The sequence below is a fragment of the Castor canadensis genome, chromosome 1, assembly GCF_047511655.1.
Source record: "Castor canadensis chromosome 1, mCasCan1.hap1v2, whole genome shotgun sequence".
Lineage (NCBI taxonomy): Eukaryota > Metazoa > Chordata > Mammalia > Rodentia > Castoridae > Castor > Castor canadensis.
Genome location: NC_133386.1, coordinates 65,386,280 through 65,399,284, shown reverse-complemented (window position 1 = coordinate 65,399,284; position 13,005 = coordinate 65,386,280). Strand labels below are relative to the sequence as shown.

At 34.3% G+C, this 13,005-nt stretch overlaps 1 protein-coding gene across 1 annotated transcript in view; it reads left to right on the top strand.

Moving 5' to 3' along the window:
• Fhl5 (four and a half LIM domains 5) overlaps positions 1–12,116 on the top strand; it is a 39,983-nt gene extending 27,867 nt beyond the window's left edge. Inside the window, exons 5-6 of the mRNA XM_020172412.2 lie at positions 3,100–3,286; positions 8,425–12,116. Of these exons, the coding sequence (XP_020028001.1) occupies positions 3,100–3,286; positions 8,425–8,588 (351 nt within the window). The 3' untranslated portion in view covers positions 8,589–12,116. The remainder of the gene's footprint in view (positions 1–3,099; positions 3,287–8,424) is intronic.
• The last annotated feature ends 889 nt before the right edge of the window (positions 12,117–13,005 follow it).

Sequence of the window (13,005 nt, the reverse complement as noted above, 5' to 3'; positions counted from 1 at the left end):
AACTAAACTTGTGGAAATTATCTTAAAATTTATAAGACTCAATACAGTCTTTCTTTCAATGCTGTTATAGACATTCAAGATAGAAACCTCTCTATTACCTCAGTGCTGAGCACGGTCACACAAAGCCCTGACATTTTCCTAGGTTATAGAAGACTGTGGCTATATTTAGAATATGAATTTAAGTCACCAAAAATTTATGAAATGTTTATATTGGGTAGTAGACAAATCATGACATGCCGGATTATTTTCTACTTAATGTTAAAACCACAAGTTTCTTAAGAAAAACTGAGTATAAATGATCTTGAGCCAAGATAAAGAAAAACATTTTTAAGCTAAACTAAAAACCAAATATTTAAAAAAGAAAACATGAAACTTACTTGACAAGGCTCTTAAATTTTTTCCACCAATTTAATTTTGTTATACTTGTTATTCTAGAATTTATTTTCCACTAAAAAGCAAGTGACCTTAAACCTGTATGTGCTTTGAACTTAAGTTCCTCAAGCTTTAAATAGAGTTAAATATATTCTAGTTCTTCATCTGTCATCTACTGCATGTAAAGCCATTATTGTCTCTGTTTTGCCAAGAAGAACTTGAGAAGAAATCCTTAGGTCAGTGGTCAAAATCAAGCTTATGTAGTAGACTTCATCTATGCTTGCCTACTTCTTCAAAATGAATATAATTGCAAGCAAACTAATGTGTCAGTTTCTTCTCTCTAATTAAACAGATTCTGGTATATATGTAAACTTTTATTTTTCTGTTAATATATTTTTCAAATTGGAAATCTTTTAAGCATTGCCTACTAATCATTTGACCAAAGAATTAAAAGGCATCATGATTTCTGCCATGCCTGCTCTGAGGCATTCAAAGCCAGTAAGGTGTAATTTCACTACCCCATTGTACTTCCCATTTACATAGTATACCTCTTTCCTCTAGGAAAATTAAGCCTTATATAAAATATCTTTGTTTAGCTATAAAAAATATCTTTAGAATAATTTTTTTCAAATGCCTGTGAGATAGCCAAACTTCTCTATTTGTTAACAAAAAAGATGGCTTAAGCTGTTCACAAATAGCTCAGATATGGAAACAATCCAAATGCCCTACAACTAATGAATGGATTAAAAAATGTGAAGCAGATAGATAGATAGATATAAAGATAACACAGCCATAAGGAGGAATGAAACCACATGGTTTGAAGGTAAATGGATGCATTTAGAAGACATCATGTTAAGTGAAGTAAGCCAGGTTCAGAAAGACAAAGGCCACATGTTTTCTTTCACATGTGGAAGATAGATCCAAAACATAAACATATACACAAAAATAAACATGATCATATACAAACTTAAATGTAGAACATGTTTGCAATAGTGGAACTACTCTATGGAACTCAGAAGAAGAGAGAAAGGAAAAGATAATGATAGAGTCAATAATATTAAAATATACTACATCTGTGTAGGTGGAGGATATAATGATATACATTGAAAGCTATTCACTAATGGCAGTAAGGAGGAAGGGAGAGTAATGAAGGGTTGAAATGGCCAAAGTAAAGTACATTCACAGTGGGGATACTTGAGAAACCCCTTTGAACATTGATTTGGGAATTAAAAATGAAAGAGAGGACTGTAAAATAGGTACATTGAGGGGGTGCTTGTGGGAGTGGAGGTGAATGGAGGAGATGAAGATGAAGGAATATGGTTGATGAACTTCATATGCAAATACAAAATAGAATGATGAAATCTCTTGTTTAAGTGAGGTGGGCAGGGGTTTGTGGAAGTGAAGGGTAAGATGTATAATGTATAATGTAAAGCTATTCAGAATTGTCATAATGAATCTCTCTGTACAATGAATATATCCTAAAGAAATGGAAAAAAAACTTAAAGATCATTTTAAAAAAAGAATGAATTCATAAATAAGAAATATTGTGTAATTCCATTTATATTAAATGCGAAAAAAGCACACTTATAGACAGAAAGTAGATTGGCAGTTTCCTAGGCCCAGGAGTGGGGATGGAAATAACCATAATGGGGTGTTATTCTTACTGGGGGAATAAAAATGTTCTAAGACTGATTATTGTAATTGCTGCACCACTCAGTAAAGTTACTAAAAATCACAGAATTTTGCACTTAAAAAAAGATGATTTAAAATAGTCTTCACATTTTCAATATCTACTGAGGTTTAATACAAAGACTAAAGAGACCATCCCAGATATCCCATTGTTTCATATATTGCATGGCATGTGCACAAACACATTACAGTTTCCCCAGCAACTGCGTGAGTTCAATAGTCATCAACTTGAAGCTGTGATGTCCATAAAAGAGGTACCAAGAAGAAGTATCCGATATTTACCCATCTGATCCTGAATAAAAATATTTCTACCATCCAAAAACTAGGACCCATGGATTAAACTGGTTTAGAAAAAATATAATGTGGCCCGAGGATATAGATCAGTGTTAGAGAAGCTGCCTAGAATGGATTCAATCTGCAATTGTAACACTGAAAAAAAAAAGGAAAGAAGGGAAGAAGGTTGGAAAGAAAAGAAAAACATCATTTTCGGGGGTACTGAGGTTTGAACTCATGACCCTCACGTTTGTAAAAAGTGCTCTACCTCTTGAGTTTCCCCAAATTGACCTTGACCTGCAGTCCTTCCATCTCTCCCTCCTAAGCATCTGGGATTAATGATGTGTACCACCAGGCCAGTCAGTGAAAACTCATGCAGCTGCTTGCATATCCCTTTTTGTTAGACACAATATTGTAATTGCTTTCCAAAGATTTTCTTTTTGGTGTTCACTCATTCAACAAGGACTTATCATCTGCTTCTCCATGAAAAGTAATCTTAACTCAAAATGCCCCTGCTTTTTTCTGACCTATTGAAGGAAAAAAATTAGAATAATTTTCATTTTTTGCCAGTTTTGTTTAATCCCTGTAATATTTGGCTCCTCATGTTGATTCAAAAAATCACAGAAGTTTTTAAGGGAAAGGATATCCTAACAAAAGGTTATAGAGTAGTCCAAAGCACCGGTGTACACACATTAAAAAATTATGAAGTGGTCTGCATTGTGATGACACTTACATTCATTGCCATTTTTTGTTACCCTTTGGCAGGTGATAACTTCAGGTGGTATAACATTTCGTGACCAGATATGGCATAAAGAGTGTTTTCTGTGTAGTGGTTGCAGGAAAGAGCTTTGTGAAGAGGAATTTATGTCCAGAGATGATTATCCATTCTGTTTAGACTGCTACAACCATCTTTATGCTAAAAAGTGTGCAGCCTGTACCAAACCCATCACTGGTAAGTTCTTCAGTTCAATATGATTCCACAATGGCACACTTAAAACTATGTAAAATGCTACCTAGTTAACTTAGGAAATTCAAGTCAATCTTTAAATTATATTTCCTTTTGAGATAAACAAACAGAAACAAACAGATATAAATTGAAATATTGCACAGACCTCCACAGGAAAGGACTGAGTGTAATTTGCACATCTTATCCTCTGTAAAATGGTATATCTAATGATACAAACTCTAGTAAAGTCATAGTTCGAGGGAGGAGCACAGGATGCACTGAGAGGTCAGAGAAGATCTTAATCAAGAGGCCTGATTTGAACCTCACTGAGGGATGGAGTGGAAAGAAGGAGTGCTAATAAATCAGATTTCTGCTTAATTACAAACAAAGGCCAAGGAGGCTTAAAATACAAAAGGGTTTAATTAAGTGCAACTATCTGAAGCTGTGATGATTAGAATAGCATAGGTCAGGAATTAATTAAACTTTATTTTAAGATGCTTCTAACAAATGTACTACTCTTTTCTCTCTATTCATTTCTGACAAACTTTAATTATGAATAGTTGAAAGAAAACAATGTAGCATTCTTCTGAAGAAACAAAATACAAATGATATGATTTGAAAATTAACATACTTGGGAAATTGATACATGTTAAATAGCTTTTTAAAGTTTTTAAAAAATGCATTATGTTTTCCTCAGAGCCATCTCTAAAAATGTAAAGGAACTGAAGTCAGCATGATATTTAAGAAATCCAGCTATTCTTCCCGGCAATTTATGTCACTTAACCAGGCAGAATTATATTTCTACTCTCCATTCCTAGTATTTTTAGACCATATTTCATTTTTTAAGTTCAGATAAATATAGCAAAAGTTGAATCTACATGCATTTTGCATCTTCCAATGAAGGGGCAGAGTTTCACTGCAAACTCCAACTTGAAGACTTTTACCCACTTTCAAAGTAAGAGAGCAAATCACATAGGTTAAGCACACGTCTGTGTCTTCACAAGGCACCATACTTCCCAGAATCTTATGATTGTACATCAGCTATGTCTGGTCAGCCAACAGGTCTTATCTGGCCTGCACACAATTGATGAAAACTCACATTGAATCCATCTTTGCTGCCAAAAGCAAAAGAAAAGCTTGTCACAGGTGAGCAAGCTGTCTTCAAATTCCCCAAGTAGGGTCACCGTCATAGGAAACTGAGTGCTTACCCCATCACGTGGGGCAAGCCCCCTCTCTTCCTCAAACCCTTCCTCTGATACTTAGCTATGCCACCTCTTTGGCTCTTGCAAGAACTTGTTAGCAATTCCAGACTATTGGTTTCCACTCATGTGTTTCTAACCATTCTGCTTTCCTGTCTTCTGTACATCTGGTGGCATTTGCATCCAAGGGAATGAGCCACCATTTCCATCACTTTTTTTCCTTTACTGTTGTGCTGGGTGGAGGTACATTGTAGCATTTACAAAGGTTCTTACAATGTATCAAATATATCATACCCCCTCCACTGCTCTCCTTCATTCCCCTCCCCAAATTCCTGGAACAGTTTCAACGGTATCACTTCTGCATTTACATACACGTGTACACATTATTTGCACCATATTCACCCCTTTTCCTGCCACCTATCCCTTACCACTGGTGCCAACCCTCCCTTCTACCACACACCCCCAGAACCTGTTCTGCCCTCCTATTCTCTGATTTTATAGAAGAAAAGACATAAAAGAGAAAAAGAGAAACATTGCTAGTTTAGTTAAAGATAGCTACACAGGGAGTTTGCTTGTGTTGTTTGCATCACTTCTAGTTAGTAAAGTGGGACTTCCAGTTGTGCACCTGTACCTGGAACTCTAAACTCTGCAATCACAATTTATTCTAAACTTTTCTTGAATTGGGCTAGAACAGAAAGACAGTTGAGTAGGAAAATTAATTAACTCAAGATGGATTTCACAACTCTCTTGGTATTCAAATAGCTAATAATGACCTCAAAGATCCTACCCAAGTCATAAACTTGGTAAGTTTCAATTCTGATCTGTCAAAAGTTTGTGTCTAGGTGATTTTTGTGATGAATTGCTCCATATAAGTCACTGAGCCAAGTTTACTAAGTTCTGACAGAAAAAAAACATTGTTATACACGGGGCCATAAAGGTTATCAAGAGCAAAAGATCAGACCCAAAGTAACCCAAATGTGGTATTATGTATTTAAGTTAGAACAGTCTAAAGGAACGTCTAATAATTCTCTTAATCAATTTTGCTTCTCTGATTGAGACACCAGGGGCTGAAACAGCAGCAAAACCTTGCAACTTCACTTTCAAATAATATCTTGATCTCATGATCTGTTAAATATATATCATTCAATAATATATATTCTATACATACATATATACATATATATATATATATATATCTCCAGAGGTAATGCTTCTTTAAAACTGAGCTATTTGAGTTAATATACTATAGGGAATTCAGATAATGTGATAATGGCATGTGTCACTCTTCAAAAAGTTGAGCATTCATACTTTAAGAAGTAATTTTTTCTTGATAAAAGGGTATATGATTTCAACTGAACAGAAGGAATAAGTTCAGTAGATCTCTCATATACTGTAGAGGCTACAGTTAATATTATATACTTGAAAATTGATTAAACAATAGATTTTAAATGTACTCAGTATAATAAAATGATTGTATGAGGTAACACATCTTAAATAACTTGATTTAGTCATTCCACAGTACATACATCTATCAAGACATCATGTTACATATCATAACTATACATGACTTTTATCAATTAAAATTAAATTTTAAAGGAAGCAATCTATGTAGTAATACTTTCAGAATACTGTTACATTAACTAAATCTGTGTATGAGCCACCAAGCTCAATTTTTTAGTCCTGCTACAATGAATTTGCTTCCTTTGAACACACTCCAGAAATAATTACAATTTTGTCTCCTCTTTTTTGATGAGTTAATTAACCTCTTGAACTATCTGAGATAAATGAAGCAGCTTGTTGAAATGAAAATCCTCTAGGTTGAGGAGAAAAAGAACATAGTCTTGCCTAGGCCTTGGACTACCTTGTAACCATGGATAAATAACTCAGCTCTAGAAATCTTCCCTTGCCATATTTGCAAAAAGAGGCCTGAAAAAAGATCACGTTAGCTTTCCTCCATTTCTGCTTATTTAGAGAAAATGGAATTTCAAATGTTAAAGTTTCTCCAGAGAGAAATACTAATGCTAGTTATGTTATTTACAAAACACAGTCAAACTTAATTTGGTGAAGCTAATAGCACAGGTTCTAAAGCCAGACTACCTGGGTAGGAATCAGATCTTCCAGTTACCAAGCAAGTGTTTGAACTCTTCTATTCCTCAGTTTTTGTCTACTAGTGGAAGATAATGCTATATCTACCCTATGAGGGTCAGACAAGAGTTATATGAGGTAGTAAATATATGCTGGTGACTGACAAATCCAGGGTTTAACAGATGCCTCCTCATATTCTGTTGATTTGTCAGGAACATATGGAGCCAGATAAACCATATGCCAAAGACCAATTTCCTGGATGACCTCATGACCTAAGGAGTAAACATATCCAAATTTAGAAAATTTATAAACATCTTGCTTGTTGGGTTAGGCCTTTCTTGAAGTCCTACTACCAGCTGTCTCAATTTTTTTATTCTTTGTAAAATTCTTAAATTAATTTTACATTTGCCACTCACAAAAGTTTTAGTAATAAAATTCAGAAAAATTCATAAGTATCAAAGTGCTACATATTGTGCAATATTGAGTTTAATGGATAGAGATTATTTATATGTATATAGAACATTATTGTTGCAGCCAACTTATTAATGCTTCAAATAACTTCAAGGGAGCTCATTGCCATGCTGCTAATTTACTCTTATTGGAAAGTAATGATGATAACATCATAGACATGCAAGCTTCAAATTTAATCAACAAATGAATGTAGGAATTTGATGCAAATTTTTCTATGAAATACTAAGCTCTACATAAAGACATCAAATGAGTTTTTAGGATTAAAAACAAAGGTTCACTATCATATTAATGGAGAATTTATTTGAAATAGTATGCTTATTCACACTTTTTGCTTTACCATTCCAAATGGAGAGTTGAGAGATTACATGTAAATCAACACGTGAACTATTTTATCTTCATTCCATGGATGATACACAAATCACAGGAAACCCACAGCATGAAGATCACTTAGAGAAATTATGTCACATAAATAGACCCACACCTTGGCACCTCAGCCTCTTCCCAACTTCTAGACCTTTTCTCTTTCTCTACAACTTCTCAAAATCAATTTCTTGAACTGTACCCTGGAATCAAATGAGGGAAATACAGATCAGAGTGTCACTGGAAACTCAAATTCTACTACTTCTTTAAAAAAGAACACTACAGCTCAAGTTAAAGTGCAAATGAGGCACTTCTTAGAAATTAATCTGTGGGTAGGGTACTATAGTAGAGACGGAGATCAGATTCATAGATCTCCATTGGAAACCTAAGCTGAAGTTGTCTCTGGGCAATGTACTTAGATATCACCTCAGGATAGCCTTCTAATATCCTGGATAAAATTTTCTATTTGCGATTTCTAGAAATTGTTCCCCAAACTACAGTATGACCATCAGACTTACTCCAAGTAAAACTAAGCATGGAAAAATGAAGAAAACAGAACTAAAAGTCATTAAAGCACCAGACACACATTTATTCCATTTTGCATCTAAGAAGACTGGGTCACGCCTACAGAAAAGGGAAAGATATTTCAAACTTAGCCATCTTTGACTTCAAAACCTGTACTGCATTCACTCTACACTGCATGGTATTTCTTTAACTATCTTAAATAATTCTTATCTGTTTGCAAAATACATGATATGTATATCCAGATTATACCTTTGTGGATTGTAGCAGAATTTAGCCGGGCATCTTATTGGGTCTTATAAAAGGAAGCTGTATATGGCTGATGTTCCCACCTGGTCACAAGGACAGAAGGGCAGCTTTCATTTTGGGGTTACCTGCTTCTACACTGTCTCTGTCTACAACAGACTTTTTTAACTGCTCTATCCCTAGTTTCTAGAAGAGTACCTGTCAGGATGCTTATCTGTTCCTTTAAAGAATTAATTATACTTTTTCTCCAATCCTTTGCAGGTCTCAGAGGTGCCAAGTTCATCTGTTTTCAAGACCGCCAGTGGCATAGCGAGTGCTTCAACTGTGGGAAGTGTTCTGTCTCCTTGGTGGGTGAAGGCTTCCTGACCCAAGACATGGACATCTTCTGCCGCAAATGTGGTTCTGGAGTGGACTCTGACATCTAGAAAAATGCAGCCTTTCCCCACCTGAAATTCACTTTGCCTTTGTTCTCACTAAATCCAGAACTCAGTCACAGTGGTATTTTTCTACTTATGTTTTTAGAAAAAAATTAATTGTCGCCAAAAATATTTTGCACATATTATAACTTAGCTGTATAATCAGGGCACAAAAAAAGCACAGTCTAACAGAAATGAATATGTACTAAATCACAAAGTTATCTCTCCTTGCAAAATACTGCACTCTGCTGTTAGAAACATAGGAAGATAACTCTTCACAACTGAGTATATGACCTGTACCTAGGAGTTGTGAATATTATTACTGAAGAATGACATTGTTCGAAACTGCTGAGTAAAAGGAAAGCAAAAAGATCAAATGGAGAGGTACACAAGAGATGAATATTTGCGTTTCTAGTTGACTAATTATATATAATGTGATAGATTTACTATGAATGGTAGAAGAAATGGTTTATAAGAGAAAATTCATTAGTGATCACATTTAAAAACTGTATTATTTAACAATCATTATTTTTATTGTTTAAATGTACTGACTTTAGAGTTGGACACAAAGCTTCAATTTGCCCTCATTTATACTGCTTCCACAGCTGCCTGGTCCTTATGTTTAATCAATGGAACTTAGGTGCCATGGAGGCTGTGACTCTCATACTTCGCATAGGTATAAAGGGATCATTTCAACCCAGGAATAGCCACAACATGGCTTTCAACACACTCTGAATTAGTTATGTTTTCAAAGGTCATAATTTTTCTAGATGCTTACAGATTTCATAAGGTACAAGCCTATATTCTTTCAAGTGAAGCTAACCAGAATAATCATTTTCCCCAAAAGCAAACCTTTAAAGTAAATATATCATTAAATTCTCACTTGTGGAAATGAATTTTAGGGAAGGGATTGAGTGTTAAAACACGACTTTCATCCAGATATCTAAAGGCATAATGAATGCATAATTAGCTCTGAGCCTCATGAATTTGCCTTCTGAAGTTACATAGATGATTAGCAGGTATAGATGATTAGTGGGCTTTAAAAAATCTAGTAATAAGTACTTTGAAAAGAATTCATTGTTGATAATTCAGGACCTGCAAAGAAGCATAACAAAGTGGGATACAGATAACCACCCCCACAATGGTCTTCCACACCTGCCAATCCACTTTACACCAAGGCAATCATCCCCTAGAGATTCAGTCTGCTGTATGAGCAGGAGCTGCTCTCCTAACCCTAAGCAGCCATTCTACCAACAACTATTTATTAGGTCACAGAGGATTCATTGTGAAAAGGAAGCCTTAGGGAAAAGTTTATCACATGTTTATCTTTGTACAAGACAGCAATTCATTGTGACCCTATCTAGCTTTCCTGGCAATGATTTCCACATTGAGACAAATGGAAAGCAGCTGTTGCTCTCCTCTCTATGGTCTGTTGCCACCCTTGGTTATAGAAGCTGTTGATAGGGTAGAGGTAAGGCAGAGGAAGAAACCCACCTAGATGTACTTATGTGTCTACTTTCAGATTACTGTAGAAGCATTAAAGTTTCTGAGTGAAATGTACTTATAGGCTGTTGCTGATTACCAAGAGTAAAGTAACTTCACAGAAGGTTCAATTAAAATTGCTATCAAAACAGTTTTTTGAAATAGTTTAAAATGCAATGACTTTCAGAGATGTTAACAACTCAGCAATACTAATAAAAAGTCAGGCTACGTAGATTATTTGGCTACATAGATTATTTGAAAATTATGATTGTATTCTTGGAGTAACAGTGACAAGATATTTTCTCAGATTCATGTTATAAAATGTAGGCTAAATTACAAATATTATCCTGCATTATATTAAATTGCAAATGTACAACTAAACATGCCAATTATTTCTGTTATCTGGGAAATAACACATTACAGCTGTAGAAAACTAAACTATTCATAATCTGGATGGAAGCACAGCATGTAAGATTTTCTTTGTCAACTGATTATAGATATATAATGCATAAAGTTTTCTTAGTTAAGTAATTAGTAATACTCAGGCATTTTTCTGTGTGTGGGGAGTGCATAAACATATGACTAGGCTTGCATTTAATCTCTACAATTAAAATTCACAGAATCACTTCCTAATCACATATTTTGTATCCTTCAATAAGTACAGTTTAGTATAAATATTCGCATAGACACATAGTTCTATATTTAGAAGGTGGCTTAGTCATCAAATATTTAAGTATTTGCTATGCCCCAAATTAGAGCTTATGCTCTTGTGGTTGTGAAGTAGTGGGAGGGTGGATCTATGCATGAAAATATAGAAAGGGCAGGTGCAAAGTCCCTTCCTTGCAGCTTAGAGAAAGCACCACTGTATAAAACAAGTAAGAAAGAAAAACTTATTAGAAAATATATACACAAAGATAACTGTGAAAATCATGCAGTTAGTGTATTTGATTTGCATAGTAAAGAAGAAAGCTCTCTTGACAGAATTTTCCAAAAATGGAATGGGTTGACTCAGTAAGCAATGGACTCCCCGTGATTCAGGGTGACATCTGCATAGGCAGAAAAGTAGTTAGAGACAAATTTCATGTGCTAATAGTAGCCAGGTGTCTTGGAAGTAGCAGAGAGACTCTGCCAAAGAGTAGGAATAAAAATGAGATTACTGAAAGACAAAGGTCAGAGGAGTGGAGAATATTAACTCTTAGGATAAAAGGTATATATATATATATATATATATATACATATATATATATATATAAGCCCGTAGCAAGTTACCAACTGTTCTTAGCTAGGGAGGGAAAAGGATTATGGCAGTGTTTGAGATCATGCTAATGATGCTGTGTGGAATAGAAGCAAAGAGGGAAGGGTTCCAAGTCTTAGATTTCTTACTCAGTAATACACACATTTGGTGAGTGGTTACAAAATTGAAAAGAAGGAAAAGCAGAGGGTGATGCAGACCTATAGCTGTATTGATTGATGTGACCATGCAAGTCAAGAAATCAAAATATATTATGTTGTCATGTTGGGGATTAAAGATGACAAAGGAAAAAGCAAAAAGAAATTGTTTCAATGGTAATTAGTAGGATGCCCAAGGATTCAAATTTTACTTAGCAAATTTATTTTTAAAATGTTATAGGAAAATAAACTAGCACCATTGGTTATGTGAAATGTGATCATACTATAATTTTAAGTTCACAATTTAACCATTAGAACTTTAGAAAAAAGCATTACATTGTACATTGTGAAAGAATGGCCAATCATTGTGAAAAATGCATAATTCTGATGACAAGTGAACTAGGTTAAAATCACTGCAAAACATAATGCCACAATGAAAAAATCGCCCTTATTTCATAACTTAAGGAAAAAGTACTTTTAAATCTACTTGGCACATTGATAACAGTTCATATTTAAAATAAAAATGATTTATACAGTATGATTTGGATGTTTAGTTGAACACATAAATTATTCTCTAATACATTTACAGATATTTACTACTATAATAATACAGCTTTTTTGCTTGTTTTACAAATCATGGTTTTCAGAAGTTTCTTACTCCTAATAAATGTGCATTTCACATAGTATGCTTACTTGAAATTTTTTAGAGATTTATTTTTTTACATCATCTTTGCTGTAAACACAATATATATGGAGTAACTTCTATAGTTTTTCTATTTCTATTACACGGGGAATGTAATGACTTTTATATTCCTACCCATCCACTTTTATAATACCTTAATTGGCAACATTTGGATATTCTCTCAGAGCATTAATTCAAAAATAACATAATTTAATTCTGACCCAAACAATACTTCTCCCGAGCAAAGAGAACCATGTCTGTGTTCCTTTGTGCAGAGATCAAATTTAGAAATATTCCAAATTAAAAATATTTTTCTAATTAATGTATCTGTGACTGATACCATTCTAACAGAATTAACAAACCTAAATTAGATTTTCCTATCTTGACTCAGATACAGTTTTGCTAATTTCTTTGTTGGAGGCATCATTAAAACTCTTGATGGTTTTAAGCTTATCTAACTGGAGAAAAATTGCATCTGATACACAAACCTTCATGAATCTGCTTAATCCATACAAAGCATCAGGTAGTTTGCTCTGGAATTATCTTAAATAACTATCAGTATTTGCTTAATGTCCTATTATGCTGAATTTGTTTAATGTCAGAACTAAAGAAGTATTTGGAAGAACACCTCTCACCAGGCATTTTTAGTTTATTTTTTTTAAGACCATTGGTTTTAAAGGATAAACCTTGTGTCTTAGAGTAGTGTTTCTTAAAGAGTCTAGATATCACTGTTACCTGTATCCTGAATCTGTTCCACCAGGAGCACTGAATCTTTAGATCTTCATTATCCTGACCAGAAACATTCTAAAAGTCACATGACATCATCATAAAGAAATGTCTGAACTGAGCAAAATAGTACTCTCCTGTAGTCCC